Genomic DNA, 19,277 nt, shown 5'->3' on the forward strand with positions numbered 1-19,277 from the left:
CGTGTCCAGTACATTCCCTTGATATTGCTTCTTAAGTCCCTTTTTGTACTGCCTAAAGGACGACCAGGAAAATGAACATTTGCTTACTGACATTTTTGATTCATGTAGTCCAAAGGCAGCACAGCTGTAACGGCCGCGGCCCGTCGTTCCAACTCACCCCTCGACGGCTGCGACCATAGACTCCCGATGCAGTGACAGAGAATATGAAGTAGGTCCGCTCCGTCTGCTGCCGCTGGTCCAAGTGCACAAGTCCGGAAGCCGCGACCGGAAGTAGTAATCTTACTGTCCGGCCGCGACTTCCGGTCCACAGGAAAATGGCGCCGGACGGCGCGCATTTCAAATTGGACTGTGTGGGAGCGGCGCACAAATACGAACATACATAGAAATCTCTTACCTGCTCCTGCCGCCGCCGCTCCCTCCGGCCCGTCCGCTCCGTCTGCTGCCGCTGGTCCAAGTGCACAAGTCCAGAAGCCGCGACCGGAAGTAGTAATCTTACTGTCCGGCCGCGACTTCCGGTCCACAGGAAAATGGCGCCGGACGGCGCGCATTTCAAATTGGACTGTGTACAGACGGCGTACATTGAAGTGGATGGAACGGGCCCCGTTCGCAGTCCCTATGGGACTGGAGCTGCCGTATTCCATGTCTGTATGTGTCGTTAATCGACACATACAGAAATGGAAAAAAAATGGCAGCACCCATAAGGGAAGAAAAAGTGTAAAAATAAGAAAAAGTAACATACAAACACACAAATTAATCCAAACGTTTTTAATAAAGCACTAACATCTTTAACATATTTTAAAAAAAAATTGTGGTAACACTGTTAAGGATAGGGGTTTTCCTAAAGGAGTAATTCAAAAGGCCTATGAGGTGGCGAGAGACTCTGATAGGACAAGTCTTTTAGTCCCAAAGAAAAGGAAAGAGGAAAATATTACTAGGCTTATAGGCACTTTTGACTCCAAACAATCAGAAATTATGACAATACTGAAAAGGTACTGGCGTATCCTCAGTGCAGATATGGACCTGGTGGATCAGATCACTCACCAGCCATCAGTTACGTTTCGTAGGGGTAAAAACATTAGGGACAGGGTAATGCAGAGTTGCTTTGATCCTGTACCACACGAAGGAACATGGCTGGATAGGAAGGTTCCAGGCACATATAAATGTGGCAGTTGCAGAGCTTGCAATTTCATCCAGAATGGGAGAAAATTTAAATGTGTTACCACCGGAATCGAGTATGATATACGAGATTTTGTGAATTGTAAAACAGCAGGAGTGGTATACCTCATTACATGTCCATGCCCACTAAATTATGTGGGTAAAACGATTCGACAATTTCGGCGTCGAATTAGGGAGCATGTAGGAGATGTGACAAATATGAGAGACACCCCTATATCCAAGCATGTACATGCTAAACACCATGGTAGAGCAGACTGCTTGAGATTTCAGGCGATCGAACTGGTGCGACCTCCAAAACGTGGAGAAGATTGGGACAATCTAATTCTCAGGAAGGAGGCACAGTGGATTTACAGACTGGCATGTACACAGCCAGGTCTAAATGAGCAGACGAATTATACCTGCTATATCTGAGAAGAGCCTCTATCATGTTTAAAATAATCTTAGCCTATTATTAGATGTTTTGATATATCTGTTCGTTTATGCATGCATTATTATATTCATTATATTCAAAATACCGCTCATGTACTAAAATACTATGCCTGTTCATCTACACTGATGTGTGAACAGAGTGTCTATTAGACGTATGGCTGCCAGGTTGCTGTTTTCAGTTGGACAGTAATCTTGAGTCCCATGGAAGTATCGTTAGCTCCTCCCCCTAGATGGGAGGGCTCTGGGCATTAATGAGATGCACTCCTCGGCCTCTCTCTGCGCCTGCTCGCTCGACGCGATGTTTGGTGCTGGACTTCCGTGTATGTCAGCTGACGTGCCGGGAGTCACATGACCACACGTCACGGGTGACGTGGACGACAGTGATTGGTAGTTTCCGAGGCTTTGCCTCTGCCCAGGGAGAGGAGTATTAATTATATTAACTCTGAGTCCTTAGTGAAGCGTGCCGCTGATATCCATGCGAGCACGCTTTTGTGTTTGTAACAGAATATCAGTTACAGTTCTACATCACTGGCACTTTAGCTAGACTCTGACAAATATAGACCCCTGATGAATTGATATACAGAAATGCGTAGGGTCAGTTGAGAAGGGATTATAGCGTAGGTGACAGTGGTATCGTTGGGTAACCCCAGCACTGGGGGATCTAGGAGCCGTAACAGCAGGCTCCGGTGTTTTTAGGTTCCCATCCACTGATACACTAATGTTAAACGCTGATCCAATCTATATCTTTTGAGTACAATCAGAATAGGGTTCACAATTGAACTGGAGATTGTAATTTACAATTTAATACGATTTTAAATAAACACGGTGGGGCTTTTTTCACAGTGGTGATTGTACCCCTTTTTTTAGAGAGTTATCTATTAATAAATATTTAAAATTTTACTCATTAATCACTTCAGTGAATTCTAATCCTCTGATACTTTGTGGGAGCACAATTTCAATATCACAGTAAACAGTGAATGCTTTATCTTGCAACATGCAAGAAGCAACACAGCAAGTTAATTCTGCCAGGGCAAAACCTATTGACTTTTTTCTAAGTAGTGCGGAGAGTACCTGTAAAGGATCTGCCAGACACAGCTTCTGTGTCGACGCCCGTGGGAAATCAGTCTGCATCTGCTCCTAGGTCTGATAGAGTGACTCGAGCTACTACCACTCAGGCTGGTAAGCTGAGGAGTGGGAGAACCTATCACAGCCTGGCCAGACGGTTCTAGCTCCCGCCCTCGGTCTATGTATACCTTCATTTGCTTCTTGTCTTTGCCTGTGATTCTCTCTTGTTTCCTGGCTCTGCTGTTCCTGCTAAAATACTGACCTCTGCTTCAAATTGACCCTGGCTTTACTGACTATGTTCCTGCTCTGTGTTTGGTACCTCGTACACTCCTGGTTTGACTCGGCTCGTTCACTACTCTTGTTGCTCACGGTGTTGACGTGGGCAACTGCCCCATTTCCCTTAGCTTCTGTGTACCCTTGTCTGTTGGTCTGTCACGCACATATTGAGCGTAGGGACTGTCGCCCAGTTGTACGCCGTCGCCTAGGACGGGCCGTGCAAGTGGGCAGGGACTAAGTGGCGGGTAGATTAGGGCTCACCTGTCTGTCTCCCTACCCAGACATTACATAATCACAGGCCCATATACCTTTTCTACCCTGGTTCCTACACTACTATGGACCCCCTTGAGACCCTGGCTGAGCAAATGCAGGGTCTCTCCCTACAGATCCAAGCCCTGGCTCAGAGGTGCGACCAGCGTGATGCTAACCAGGTAGTGCCCTCCACCTCACCTCTTGAACCCCACCTCAAGTTGCCTGACCGGTTCTCAGGGGACCGGAAGCCTTTTTTCTCCTTTCGGGAGAGTTGTAGGCTCTATTTCCGTCTAAGGCCCCACTCCTCAGGTTCTGAGAGCCAGCGAGTGGGTATAATTATGTCCCGGCTCCAGGACGGCCCTCAAGAATGGGCCTTCTCGGCTCCTGATGCCCCTGAACTTTCCTCTGTTTACTTTTTTTTCTGCTCTCGGGCTCATCTATGACGAGACTGACAAGACTGCCTTTGCCGAGAGTCAGCTGGTGACCTTACGTCAGGGTAAGAGACCCGTTGAGGAGTACTGTTCTGACTTTAGGAAGTGGTGTGTAGCTTCTCGGTGTAATGACCCTGCCTTGAAGTGCCAGTTTAGATTGGGTCTGTCGAACGCCCTGAAAGACCTATTAGTTAGCTATCCCTCTTCTGACTCTCTAGATCAGGTTATGGCTTTAGCGGTACGTCTTGACCGACGTCTCAGGGAATGACGACTTGAAAGTTTTTGTGCCTTCTCCTCTGGCTCCCCCATGATGGCTCCCGAGGTTCCGTTGTTTCGTTCTTCCACGGAAAACTCGGATGAACCAATGCAACTCGGGGCCTCCATGACTCTCCAACAACCTAGAGCGCTCTGCAGGAAGACTGGTCTCTGCTTCTATTGTGGGGATGACAAGCATAAAGTGAACAACTGTCCTAGGCGTAAGAATAAGCTGCCGGAAAACTTCCGCGCCTAAGTGACCATCGGAGAGGTCGCTTGGGCGCACAGGTATTTCCCGTAAATATGAAACCTAATAAGATCTTTCTTCCCTTTCAGGTCTCTTTTGAGGGTAGGTCTGCCACCTGCAGTGCCTTTGTGGATTCAGGGTCTTCTGCTAATATTATGTCTGTGGAATTTGCTTTGTCTCTAGCTATGCCATTGATTGATTTGCCTAAACCTGTCCCGGTAGTGGGTGTCGACTCCACTCCACTTGCTAATGGTTATTTTACGCAGCATACCTCTGTTTTTTAACTCATTGTTGGCTCCATTCATTTAGAGCAGTGCTCTGTACTGGTGATGCAGGTATTATCATCCGGTTTGGTTTTAGGCCTTCCCTGGTTGCAGATGCATAATCCCACGTTTAACTGGAATACTGGGGATCTTACTAAATGGGGTAATGAATGCATGACGTCCTGTTTTTCTGTTAATTTTATTTCTCTCCCTGAGGAGGTGAACACTCTACCTGAGTTTATTTAGGATTTCGCTGATGTTTTTTCTAAAAAGGCCTCTGAAGTGTTACCTCCTCATAGAGAATATGATTGCGCAATCTATTTGGTACCAGGAGCTAAGCTCCCTAAGGGTAGGATATTTAATCTCTCTTGTCCCGAACGTGAGGCCATGAGAGAATATATCCAGGAAAGCCTGGCCAAGGGTTACATTCGCCCCTCTACTTCTCCGGTAGGTGCTAGCTTCTTCTTCTTAGGGAAGAAGGATGGTGGTCTTAGGCCGTGCATCGATTACCAAAACTTGAATAAGGTCACTGTAAGGAACCAGTATCCCCTTCCTTTGATTCCTGATCTCTTCAATCAGGTTCAGGGGGCCTAATGGTTCTCTAAGTTTGATCTTCGGGGGGTTTATAACCTTATCCGCATCAGAGAGGGGGATGAGTGGAAGACTGCGTTTAACACGCCCGAAGGTCATTTCGAATACCTCGTCATGCCCTTTGGGTTGTGTAATGCTCCCGCGGTCCTCCAGAATTTCATAAATGAGATTTTAAGAGACTACCTGGGGGTATTTCTTGTAGTGTACCTTGATGACATACTTATGTATTACAAGGACTGGTCCTCCCACATTGAGCATGTCATGAAGGTGCTCCAGGCCCTTCGGGAAAACAAACCATTTGCTAAATCTGAAAAATGTGTGTTTGGGGTGCAGGAGATACCATTTTTGGGTCAAATCCTCACTCCTAATGTATTCCGCATGGACCCGGCCAAGGTTCAGGCTGTGGCTGAATGGGTCCAACCTGCCTCCCTGAAGGCATTACAGTGCTTCCTGGGGTTTGCTAATCATTACAGGAAATTTATTGCTAATTTCTCGGTCATCGCTAAGCCTCTTACGGATCTTACTCGCAAATATGCTGATCTCCTCCACTGGCCTCCGGAGGCGGTCCAGGCTTTTGAGATCCTTAAGAAGTGCTTTATCTCTGCCTCAGTGCTGATTCAGCCTAACCAAATGGAGTCATTCATCGTGGAGGTTGACGCCTCCGAGGTGGGAGTGGGTGCTGTCTTGTCCCAGGGTACCAGGTCCCTCACCCATCTCCGTCCCTGTGCCTACTTCTCCAGGAAGTTCTCGCCCACTGAGAGTAATTATGACATGGGCAACCGCGAACTCTTAGCCATTAAAAGGGCATTTGAAGAGTGGCGCCACTTCTTCGAGGGGGCTAGGCACCAGGTAACGTTCCTTACCGACCACAAGAATCTGGTTTTCCTAGAATCTGCCCGGAGGCTCAATGGGCATTGTTTTTTACTAGATTCAACTTTGTGGTCACCTATAGGGCTGGGTCTAAAAATATTAAAGCTGATGCACTGCCGTGTAGCTTCATGGCCAGCCCTCCATCGGAGGAAGATCCTGCTTGTATTTTGCCTCCAGGTATAATCATTTCCTCTATTGATTCTGATTTAGTCTCCAAAATTGCGGCTGATCAAGGTTCAGCTCCCGGGAACCTTCCTGAGAACAAGCTGTTTATTCCCCTGCAACTGCGGCTAAGGGTACTTAGGGAAAATCATGACTCTGCACTATCTGGCCATCCAGGCATCCTGGGTACCAAGCACCTCATTGCTAGAAACTATTGGTGGCCTGGGTTGCCTAAAGACGTTAAGGCCTACGTTGCCGCTTGTGAAATTTGTGCTAGGTCCAAGACTCCCAGGTCCCGACCAGCGGGCTTACTATGTTCTTTGCCCATTCCCCAGAGACCTTGGACCCATATCTCCATGGATTTTATCACCGATCTGCCTCCATCTCAAGGCAAGTTGGTGGTGTGGGTGGTAGTAGACCGCTTCAGTAAGATGTGCCACTTTGTGCCCCTCAACAAACTACCCAATGCCAAGACGTTAGCTACCTTGTTTGTCAAACACATCCTGCGTCTCCATGGGGTTCCTGTCAATATTGTTTCTGACAGAGGGGTACAATTTGTTTCATTGTTTTGGAGAGCTTTCTGTAAAAAGTTGGAGATTGATCTGTCCTTCTCTTCGGCCTTCCATCCTGAAACTAATGGCCAAACTGAGAGGACTAATCAGTCTCTAGAACAATATTTAAGGTGTTTTATCTCTGACTGTCAATATTATTGGGTCTCCTTCATTCCCCACGCCGAATTTTCCCTTAATAACCGGGTCAGTAACTCGTCAGGGGTCTCCCTCTTTTTCTATAATTTTGGGATTAATCCATGGTTCTCCTCATGGTTCCAAAAATTCCTGAGGTAGATGTCGTTCATCGGGAACTGTGCACAGTCTGGGCCCAGGTTCAGAAGAACCTAGAGGCATCCCAGAGCATACAAAAGACTCAGGCAGATAGAAGACGTTCTGCTAACCCCTTGTTTGTGGTCGGGGATCTGGTGTGGCTGTCTTCCAAAAATTTGCGCCTTAAGGTTCCGTCCCAAAAATTTGCTCCCCGGTATATAGGGGCCGTACAAGATCATTGAGGTCCTTAACCCTGTCTCCTTCCGGCTGGAGTTACCCCCGTCTTTTCAAATACACTACTTGTTTCATGCCTTCCTCCTTAAACGCTGCTTCTCGTCCTTGGTTACCTCGAGGAAACCCCCGGTCCCTGTTCTCACCCCTGAAGGGGTAGAATTTGAGGTGGCCAGGATTGTGGACAGCAGGATGGTCCAAGGCTCCCTCCAGTACCTGGTCCATTGGAGAGGATACGGGCCTGAGGAGAGGACTTGGGTACCCGCCCGGGTTGTTCACGCTGGGGTATTGCTCAGGAGGTTCCATCTTCGGTTCCCCAATAAGCCAGGTCCACCTAGGAAGGGTCCAGTGGCCCCTCATAAAAGGGGGGTACTGTAAAGGATCTGCCAGATACAACTTCTGTGTCGACGCCCGTGGTTAATCAGTCTGCATCTGCTCCTAGGTCTGATAGAGTGACTCGAGCTGCTACCACTCAGGCTGGTAAGCTGAGGAGTGGGAGAACCTATCACAGCCTGGCCAGACGGTTCTAGCTCCCGCCCTCAGTCTATGTATACCTTCATTTGCTTCTTGTCTTTGCCTGTGATTCTCTCTTGTTTCCTGGCTCAGCTGTTCCTGCTAATACTACTGACCTCTGCTTCATATCGACCCTGACTTTACTGACTACGCTCCTGCTCTGCGTTTGGTACCTCGTACACTCCTGGTTTGACTCGGCTCGTTCACTACTCTTGTTGCTCACGGTGTTGCCGTGGGCAACTGCCCCATTTCCCTTAGCTTCTGTGTACCCTTGTCTGTTTGTCTGTCGTGCACATATTGAGCGTAGGGACCGACGCCCAGTTGTGCGCCGTCGCCTAGGACGGGCCGTGCAAGTATGTAGGGACTGAGTGGCGGGTAGATTAGGGCTCACCTGTCTGTCTCCCTACCCCGACATTACAGTACCTCTACCACATTAGATGAAAGCTTCTTTAGAATGTATCTGCCCATGTTGAGAGAACCCAGTTTCGGAGATGTTCTTAAAGCTGTAAACCTTTTTAATTCCCATCTGAATAATCTTATACAGCAAACTGGCAGCATAAAAATAAATTATTACCTTAGGGCTCATTCAGACGAGCGTATATCATGTCAGTATGATGTCCGTTAAAACAACGGCCCCCACACGGACTCATGTAATTGTGTGCGAAGAGTCAGTGAAAAAATAGGACATGTCCTATTTTACTGTATGTCACACATCCCTCCATAGACTCTAGTTTATGGGGGATCCGGAACAAAGCATTCCCGCACGGGTGCACCTCGGACGTGAAAAACGTCCGTTTAACACGTCTGAGGCTTCTGACGCTCGTTTGAATGTAGCCTTATAAGGGCTGACATGAGTAAATTTAAAGACAGATTGTCTGAACTAGACTCCGGGTTTGGAGATAATGAAGACAAGAAGGTTGCTTTCTCAAAAGAAATGGCTAAGATCTCAAACAAAATGATACTGGATAAAGTATTCAATGTTGAGAACAAATCCAGAAGATCTAATCTCAGAATAGTCGCATTTCTTGAAAAATGTGAGGGGGGTGATCCAGTAAAATTCATACAGGAATGGATTTCAGAAAATATTTCTAGAGCGTCCCTATCACAATTTTTTGACCTAGAGAGGGCGCACAGGGTTCTGCTCTGTGTGTTCCCGCTAGGGAGTGGATCAAGGGCTTTCTTAATTAAGATGGTTTTCTCCAGGTACCGTGATAATATTTTGAGGTCCCTTAGAACCGATTCATGGTTATTCCTATTATTTATTATTATATCTTGCAAAACTATGTATAGTACATAATTGAAGGACTATTTATTTTTTATTCATCTGAGGAAGCTACTGTGTGGCTATATGCTAATGTAGGAACTAGGCTCCTCCTGGTTTCCAATTCTCTGGTTGTATGTATAGAGGAAGAAGGTGAGGGCCAAAAGATAAAAAGGGACCAGCCTTTCTTAGTCGAATAGACTAGGTGGGGTATATATAAAGTATACAGTATAAATAAAAGGGAATAAAGGAATAAAACTCAAATATTAAATTAGAGGCTACGGAATCACTAAAGGTACAGGTAAAGTAGTATCTATGTGGCTTAGGGTGGATAATGCTTAAATATTAGAAATACAGCAGTAGCAATATATACATGAGGTAATACTGTTTTTCTTTAAGAACAGGAGCGTGTTTGGAGTATTTTACATCTAATTAAGGGCATGTTCACATCAGAGTCACCCTTCCATTCATGGGTTCCATTTGGTCTTTCTGTTGGAGGAACCCATGAACGGAAAGCCAAACGGAAACCATAGCTTCCGTCTGCATTACCATTGATTTCAATAGTAATGCTTCCGTTGCAATTGGTTTCAGTTTGTTTCAGTTCCGCAAGGTTTCCATTTCTTTGCAGAAACAATAGTGTAGTCGACAGATCGAAATCAAACGGAAACCAATTGCAACAGAAGCATTACCATTAAAATCAATAATGGAGTAATGCAAACGGAAGCTATGGTTTCCCTTTGGCTTTCCGTTCATGGGTTCCTCCGACGGAAAGGTCTAACAGAATCCATGAACGGAAGGGTGATGCTGATGTAAATAAGTTATTGCTACATCGGTCCACCATGACTGAAGTGGCTTTATGTTGTGTAAATCGGATTATGATAATTTAAGAAATATATTTTTTAACTTATAGATAGACTGTTCTAATATGAGATGTATTGCTTTTAGTATGTTATTAAAATAAATTTTATTTATTTGTGTGTTTGTGTTTTACTTTTTTATTTTTTCTAACCTTTACTTCACTATGGGGGCTGCCATTTTGTTTTTCATCTCTGTATGTGTCGATTAACGACACATACAGAGATGGAATACGGCAGCTACAGTGCATAGGAGTCAATGAACGGGAGCCGATCCATTGACTCTGCTCTCTGGCTCTGTACTGCGCAGACGCAGGTCAGAATCACACAGCAGAGCAGCTGTTTGCAGGGAAATAGCAGGCGCCATACTGAAGACCAGCTGCACTGCAGGTAAGATGTGCGTCTCTGTCTGTCCCTCTCTCTCTCTCACAGACCTCCGCTCTCATGACCCCCGACGGGCCACCGCCCCCCCCACGGGCCCCTCCCCCCCCCGACGGCTGCCCCTCCCCCCCAACGGGCGCCCCCCCCCGATGGGCCCCCCACCAGTCGTGCAGGAGACTGTATAAAGGACACATGATGTAATGGTCCTGGGAGTGCTGGGTGATAGTATGCCCGCTGTTAGTGTGGTACCCAGCTTTCCCAGACCCCTGAACGATAAATCTCTCTTGCTGTACTGCGACTGAGGGGTTCATTAGTCACATTCCCAAACAGTCTCAGTACAACTAGAGAGATTTACCGTTCAGGGGTCTGGGAAAGCTGCGTGACCAACATTACCCTTCCTACTGGAGTGTGAGAGGTACATTAGTCACATCCCCAAACACTCCAGTAGGAGGGGTAATGGTGGTCACCCAGCTTTCCCAGAGCCTGAACGATAAATCTCTCTTGTTGTGCTGAGACTGAGAGGTTCATTAGTCACATCCCCAAAAGTCTCAGTACAACTAGAGAGATTTACCGTTCAGGGGTCTGGGAAAGCTGGGTGACCAACATTACCCTTCCTACTGGCGTGTGAGAGGTTCATTAGTCACATCCCCAAACAGTCTCAGCACAACTAGAGAGATTTACAGTTCAGGGGTCTGGGAAAGCTGGGTGACCACCATTACCCCTCCTACTGGAGTGTGAGAGGTTCATTAGTCACATCCCCAAACACTCCAGTAGGAGGGGTAATGGTGGTCACCCAGCTTTCCCAGAAGCAGATATAACCAGGAAAGGGCTGGATGGACGGGCTGAGGGTGCACAGCGTTTTTGGTGATTCCCCTCTGTCATGTGATCGAACCCAGGTTAGCGGTTCATCAGACGGTGTTCACGTGACTATAAATCTGTCCATAACAAGAGACAGTGCACTCAGGACAAGCCCTGCCCTCATGCCGTAGTTGTGTGGTTCTGTCTGCAGTGATGGCCATGGGTGGCTCTGACACCCGCCTCCCCCATCGTGTCATCTCAGGACAGCAGGGGTGTCCGTATTGGAGACACAGCGCCGCACCAGTTCTCAGGTTGTGTCTGGTATTGCAGTTCACCTCCATTGAAGTGAATAGGACAGAGCTGTAATACCACACTCGACCTGAAGACAGGTGCGGCGCCATGTTTTCCTGGATGACCCCTTTAAGACTTTCCCGTGTGTGTGTGTGTGTCAGAGCGGAGTGTGCACGGGCGCCGCTGATACTTCATAGCCGCTTATCAGCTGTTTTGAAGAATCAGCGGCGAGCACCCCCCCCCACACACACACAAATCCCCCCCAAACACGCAAAATCAAGTGTAATCAAGCGTTTTTTTAATGTGTTTTTTTGCACGTAAAATGTGCAAAAAAAAAACATGTCAAATACACGGCGTGTGAACCGGTCAACTGAAAAGTCATTCACTTCACTTTCATCATTCTAAGGCTGGGTTCACATGACCTATTTTCAGGCGTAAATGAGGCATTTTACGCCTCGATTTATGCCTGAAAAGACGGCTCCAATACGTCGGCAAACATCTGCCCATTCATTTGAATGGGTTTGCCGACGTACTGTGCCTCGACCTGTCATTTTACGCGTCGCTGTCAAAAGACGGCGCGTAAAATAACAGCCTCGGCAAAGAAGTGCAGGACACTTCTTGGGACGTAATTGGAGCTGTTTTTCATTGAATTCAATGAAGAACTGCTCCAAATTACGGCCCTAATTGACGCCTCGCAAAACGCGAGTACGAGCAATTACGTCTGAAATTACAGAGCTGTTTTCTCCTGAAAACAGCTCCGTCATTTCAGACGTAAATGCAGTTAGCGTGTGCACATACCCTAAGGGTATGTTCACACACAATGTTTTCAGCAGAAAAATCGGAAGCAGAACGCCTACAAGCATCTGCCCATTGGTTTCAATGGGAAATACGGCGTTCTGTTCCGACAGGGCATTTTTTATGTCGTCGTTTTCCAAAAACGGCACGTAAAAAGACGCCCGACCAAAATGAAGTGCACATCACTTCTTGGGACGTTTTTGGAGCCGTTTTTCAATGACTCTATAGAAAAACAGCTCCAAAAGCGGGCGTTAAAAAACACGAGTTTGATTAAAAAATGGCTGAAAATCAGGAGCTGTTTTCCCTTTGTTTAGTAAGCGTGTGAACATACCCTTAGCCTTTTGGTGTGTCCTATAACTTCTGCCAGCTGCAGAATCACACCCATATGGCTGCCGGACACTGATTAGCAATTTGAAGACATCTTTTCCTGGCTTGTGGGAGGGGTGAGATTCCCTCCCACATTTAAAGCAGCTGTGAGTCAGGTTGCTTTGCCTTATTCACCTTGCTGCAATTCTGGGAAGTGCCCCCCCCCTGGTGGCCAACATAGGCAAACATGTCAAATTATTATTTAATTTTTAATACTTTCCACCATATGGAAAAAAAAAAATATACAGCAAAAAACTTAAAAAATATAATAGAAATAAGTAACGACACTTAAAAAAAAAAGGTTTAATTTGCGACACATTCCCTTTAAATACTTTTGATATACTTTTTTGCCTTAGCTATTACCCCTTTTGTGTTGATTAGCGTGATATCACACAACAAAAGCCATTGAAAATTCATTGAAAAAGTCAAGATAAGAGATCTAGCCATTGTTTATTTAATGCGTTAAATGTCCAGGTAAAGACGGCTACATCTGTATGAAGGAGATAGTGAGTTAGATATGTACAAACTGAGGTTAGAATCTCTTTATTTGCCGAAGATCTGTCACTATTTGTTGGCAATACCATAAAATCGATCCCGATGTATTATGAATGTTTTGAAAAATTTTATCAGTTTTCTGGTCTATTTATAAACCGGCAGGTCTTTCGTGTTTCCAATCGACCCAATCATACTCTCTGGATAGTCCTCTACAGGTTATTGAGCATAATAACCCTTTAAGGACCAGACCAGTTTTTGTTTCTTCATCCACATATTCCAAGAGCCATATCTTTTTTTTATTTTTCCTACGACAATATGATGACTTGTTTATTGTGAGACTAGTTGTGTTTTTTAATGGCACCATTTAGTGTATCATATAATGTACTGAGAATCTTTTTAAAAACATTTTGCAGGGGGAATGGAATTAACCAGCAAATCCTCGATTGTTGTTTTTTGGGTTTAGTTTTATTTCTGTTCACTGTGCGTTAAAATTACATATTCATTTTATTCTGTGATTCAGTATGATTACAGAGATATCAAATTTATATGGTATTTTTGTTTTACTACTTTTACAAAATAAAAACAATTTGTTAACATTTGTTTTGCTCTGCCATATTCTGAGACCCATAAGTTTTTTATTTTTGCCATCGATTGAGCTTTGTGAGGGCTTGTTTTCTGTAGATCGAGCTGTAGTTTTTATTGGTATCATTTTAAAGGAACATACAACTTTTTTAATGACTTTTTATTATTTTTTTTTGGTGAGGTGACCAAAAAACAGCAATTCTGTCATATGTTTTTTATGGCGTTCAATGTGTGGGATAAATAAAGCTACGGACGCGGTGATACCAAATATGTTTATTTTTTATTGTTTACCTTATTTTATATAAAAAATTGGACGTTTTTTTACTTTCAATGTTTTTTTAAAATATATAAAACTTTTTACATTTTATTTAGTCCCACTAGGGGACTTAAACACGCGATCGTTTGATCACTTGTACAATACACTGCAATACAGATGTATTGCAGTGTATTGTGCTTTTACATTCTCCTATTCATCACCCTAGTTTTGACCATACACTTTTTTTTTAACTAGGGTAGAAGCTCAGAAGTTGTATAACAAAATATACCAGCTAGAAGCTGAAAAGTTTGACCTTCAAGAGAAATTTGAGAAGCAGAAATATGAGGTAAATATAGGACATGTAATAGGAAGTCCAACTAAAATGCTACTATAATACATTGTAAAAATCTATTGTTTTCTGTTTTGCAGATTAATGTCTTGAGGAACAGAGTTACGGATTACCAAAAGATGTAAGAGCGTATTTATCTTAAGCACTTATACCTGCCTAAAAGGGGGTTTCCCCACAAACACATGTATCCCTTATCCACAGGATAGGAGATACACGTGTGATCGCTGGGGGTCCGAACGTTTGGACCCCCAGCAATGAGGAGAACGGGGGACCGAAAGTACCCTGCAGTGCTCCATTCATTTCTATGGAGCCTCCAGAGACAATGGTCCTGGAAGTCCCATAGAAATGAATAGAGAGCGCTGGCCAAGCATGCGCATCAGCATTCCATTCTCCTGGAGCACTTTGGGGACTTTCGGCCCCCCACTCTCCTCATTGCTGAAGATCCAAGCGGTCGGACTCCAGCGATTACTCATGTATCACCTTATCCTGTGGGGGATACATATGTTTGGTGGGAGAACCCCTTTAATTTACAAAAATCGAATACAGAACTACAAGTTGACATTATTATGACCACCTTCTACTTTCGACATCGGCAGCGTGTGGCCCATGAAGGAATTGATGACTTGTGGGCTGGAGTGGTGGGTATATAAGGTGTACGATAGGCTGTCTGAACACATATCACACATTGTTGCCTTGGGTAAAAGGGGCGATTTATCAGAGTTGCAAAAAGGGATTATTGGCTTTCAGGCCATGGGTGGCAGTATTTCTGAAACAGCGCAGTTTGTGAGCTGTTCGTGTGCTGCTGTGGTAAAAGTGTGTCGCGTGGACAAATGGCACCATTGGGAAAAAACTATGTGGAAACTGCGGAGCACCAGTGCCATTGATGTGAGAGGTGAACGTCGACTACGAAGGTGCGCGAGAGCCAAACGGCACGCTACAGTGGAGCAACTCAATGTGAAAATCAACCAGGGGTCTACCAGACGTGTGTCTAAAACAACAGTTCAGCGAACACTACTGGGGCTGACGGAAGCAGACGGATGGTCACTGCTCCTATGCTAACAAAGGCGCATTGGTAAAAAAGGACTCAATTTTCACGGCAGTATCAGAATTGCACCACCGATGATTGGCAAAGGGTTGCCTTCTCTGATGAGTCACGTTTTCTGCTTCATCGAATGGATGGACTTGGCATGTCAGGTGAGAAACATCAGGGAACAAACACCCTGCAACCATTGCTGGAAGAACACAAGCTGGTGGCAGCAACGTTATGGTCTGGGGAATTTTTTCATGGCATTCTTTGGGCCAATCATTCATGTGGAAGGCACTCTCAACCGATTTAGGTATGAATCCATCGTTGCAGATCATGTCCACCCATACATACTGTTTGTCTTACCTCGATCGTCTTGTTCGCTCTATGGATCCTCCCCCACGAACCCTCCAGCACATGTGGGATGCATTGCTGTCAGTATGGCTCCAGATCCCTGAGACAACCTACCAGCACTTAATTGAGTCACTCCCAGCCCGTCTAGCTGCTGCCCGTGCTGCACACGGCGGTTACTTTGGATATTAGCTGGTGGTCATAATAATGTAACTCCACTGTATATTTTCTAATTCCCCTCTTGCTTCCTGTTTGAAATTTGCATTGCCTTGTCAATATATACACAGAATAGTCACCAACACTACTTTTTATGTTTATGATTTGTTAGAGTAAAGCAAAAATAATAATTTCTCTCTCCTTATTTATGATTTACTACTGTTGTCTATTTGGTATGTTCATTGTTTGTACTTTAATTCTTATTTATTTTTATTTCTCTTTGTCTCTTTTCTGGATCATGGAACAGTAAAAGGTGAGTTTTTTTGGTGATCACTAATTTTCTATAAATCATTTATTTTTATGTTTTACAGTAAAGTGGGCCATATTAATCCCTCCAATTGCACCCGTTTTCTAGTGCAATTGCGTTCCAAAAAAGCATACAGTCTAAATTGCATATTTACTAAGCACTGAACCCTTTTTTTACAACACATGTGATGTGCTTGAAAAAAAGAAGACATAGCTTTATAGTCGCATACATTGCAACCTATTTACATGAAAATACTTCTACTTTTCTGCTCATTAACCCCTTCCCGCACCTTGACGTACTATTTCGTCATGCTGAGAACATTGTTCACGCTCAGTGACAGAATAGTACGTAATGGGGAAAATGCATCGCCATTTTCCCCAGCGTTTCCTTGAGCTGTGTTGCCTTTTTTTTCTGACAGCAGGCTATCACAGCTCAGTGTGCAGGCACCAATTGTGGTGGTCCCGACTCCGCGATCGCCACTATTGGTTAGTCAGTGACGACCGACCATTAGCGGCGATCGCATATATAATTTCCTGCTCTGACCTCAGATCCTGCCGCACCTGCTCTCTGTTGGAGTTTGAGAGTCATTGAGAGCATTTGTGGCAAGAGACAGTGTGAGAAAAAAACCACATATATCCATTTTTTTTTTCTGCTTTTCCCACCTTTCATCCACTTCCCACTCCTGTCCTTGTGTTCCGAGAAAATCTCCCTAGACACTGCTTGGGCAAACACTCAAGAGAGATGTATCCAGGTACCTGTATGAGGTACCAGTACAGAGACCCCCAAACCAGACTGCATACTGGACTACAATAGGTACATGGGAGGGGTGGACTTGTCAGATCAAGTCCTGAAGCCAGTGGCGTAACTACCGCTATAGCAGCCGTAGCGATGCCACTGAAGGGGTTGTTCCTACAAAACACATGCGTCCCCTATCCACAGGATAGGGGATACATGTGTGATCGCTGGGACGCCCAGCGATTAGGAGAACAGGGGAACGAAAGTCGACTGAAGTTCTCTATGACAAACCTCAGACTTCCGGGGTCTGTCTGTAGCTCCATAAAAATGAATTGTGCACTTGTCGCGCTTGTGCGCATGCGTGACCAGCGCACCTTACATTTTTATTGAACTGCGCAGACGCCGGAAGTCCGAGGTTTCTCATTTAGAACTTCGGGGGGACTTTCGGTCCCCCATTCTTCTTATCGCTGCCAGCGATCACACATGTATCTCCTATCCTGTGGATAGGGGATGCATGTCTTTTGTAGGACAAACTATATGACGTTATCTACAGGGGTTTTTTAGTATGGTGTTATCTACAGGGGGGTCTGTATGGCGTTATCTACAGGGGGTGGTTCTCTATGGTGTTATCTACAGGGGGGGGGGTCTGTATGGCGTTATCTACAGGGGGGACTCTGTATGGCATTATCTACAGGGGGGACTCTGCATGTCATTATCTACAGGGGGGACTCTGTATGGCATTATCTACAGGGGGGGTCTGTATGGTGTTATCTACAGGGGGTGGTTCTGTATGGCGTTATCTACAGGGGGGGTCTGTATGGCATTATCTACAAGGGGGGCTGTATGGCGTTATCTACAGGGGGCTGTATGGCGTTATCTACAGGGGGGATTTGGGGCTGTAAGAGGTTATCTACAGGGGGCTGTATGGCGTTATCTACAGGAGGGGCTGTATGGCATTATCTACAGGGGGCTGTATGGCGTTATCTACAGGGGGGCTGTATGGTGTTATCTACAGGGGTGCTGTATGGTGTTATCTACAGGGGGGGCTGTATGGCGTTATCTACAGGGGTGCTGTATGGCGTTATCTACAGGGGGGATTTGGGGCTGTAAGACGTTATCTACAGGGGGCCTGTAAGGCGTTATCTACAGGGGGCTGTGTATGAGGCTATCTACAGGGTGCTGTGTAGGGTCCTATCTATATGGGGCGCTGTGTGGTGGAATCTATAGAGAGGCACTATCTACAAGGGGGGGTTGTGTGATACCCAGCGGAGGGGGGCCCCAGTCAAAAGTTTGCTATGGGGCCCAGTCTTTCCTAGTTACGCCCCTGCCTGAAGCCCTACAGTGCAATGCAGAAATCGAGGGTGTCGTATAAGAAGCTGGCCGTGCACATCATACAGATGGCATTGTACAATGCGTACGTGCTACGTCGATGTGCAGGCCAGTGGCAAACTTTCCTGGAATTTCAAGAGGTGGTTATCAAAAACCTAATCTTTAGGGACCAAGAAGGGGGGGCACCCAGTACTTCTGGAAGCGAGGCCACACTCATCATACCAGGACAACACTTTCCAGGAGAAGTTCCCCAAACTGGCAAGAAGGGAATAAGTCAAAAGAGGTGCAAAGTCTGCTATAAAAGGAGGATATGAAGGACAAAATATACCAATGTGACACGTGTCCCGAAAAACCAGGGCTCTGTATGAAAGAGTGTTTTAAAATTTACCATACATCCATTGATTTTAAATTTACCCCGTTTTTACTTACCCTGATGTGCTCCGCACACCTTAAACCCCTCATCTTTCCCTTCTGAGCCCTGCCGTGTGCCCAGACAGCTGATAACAGCTACATGTAGGGTTTTGCCGTACCCGGGAGAACCCACATTACAGTTTATGGGGTGTATGTCTCTTGTGGCACATGCTGGGCATAATTTATTCGACATTGAAATGACATATATGTATAGAAAATTGCACATTATCTTTTACACAATACCTGTGGGGTCAAAATGCTCACTAAACCTCTAGATGAATGCCTTAAGGGGTGTAGTTTTTAAAATTGGGTCATTTACATGCCGTTGAGGAGAGCACTGGTGTGGAAGGCCGCTGACTGCGTGGCCCTGAGGGAAAATGCCATCAACAGGTAAAAGAGAGAGTCAGGAGCAGTCGTAGACGCAACCAAGATATTAGGCTCATGACATGGAGAGACGCTACAGCATGCTGGACAATACAGTTGCCATGGCAACCGTACGACAACCAAACACAATATTGTGCCAAGGTCCTAATAACCCTTTCTCTGCAAAGAGGTATTTGGACATTTTGCACCTCTGGCAGCCAGGACAATATTTACACTTTTGATATGTACAAATAAAACCCAAACTAGAAAATAAAAAATCTTTCTAAGGGGGGATTCACACGAGCGTGATTTGGTAGCGTGTAGGCCGCGTGGTTTTCGCGCGGCACGCAATGCCCTATAGAAGTCTATGGGGCAGTACACACAGTCCGTGTATTTTGTGCAGCGTTTGTTCGCTGCGCAAAATACGCGACAGGTTCAATAACTCTGCGTATTTCACGCATCACGCACCCATTGAAGTCAATGGGTGCGTGAAAACCAGGCAGGTCGCACGGAAGCACTTCCGTGCGAACAGACTGAAACAGCACACGAGCTGTCAAAAGGATGAATGGAAACAGAAAAGCACCACGTGCT

The 19,277-nt window shown here is 45.6% G+C and overlaps 1 protein-coding gene across 1 annotated transcript in view; it reads left to right on the forward strand.

Moving 5' to 3' along the window:
* Positions 1–14,135, forward strand: part of LOC142760544 (troponin T, cardiac muscle-like) — a 200,045-nt gene extending 185,910 nt beyond the window's left edge. Inside the window, exons 8-9 of the mRNA XM_075863736.1 lie at positions 13,917–14,007; positions 14,091–14,135. Of these exons, the coding sequence (XP_075719851.1) occupies positions 13,917–14,007; positions 14,091–14,135 (136 nt within the window). The remainder of the gene's footprint in view (positions 1–13,916; positions 14,008–14,090) is intronic.
* The last annotated feature ends 5,142 nt before the right edge of the window (positions 14,136–19,277 follow it).

The sequence above is a fragment of the Rhinoderma darwinii genome, chromosome 4 (genome assembly GCF_050947455.1).
Source record: "Rhinoderma darwinii isolate aRhiDar2 chromosome 4, aRhiDar2.hap1, whole genome shotgun sequence".
Taxonomy (NCBI): Eukaryota; Metazoa; Chordata; class Amphibia; order Anura; family Rhinodermatidae; genus Rhinoderma; species Rhinoderma darwinii.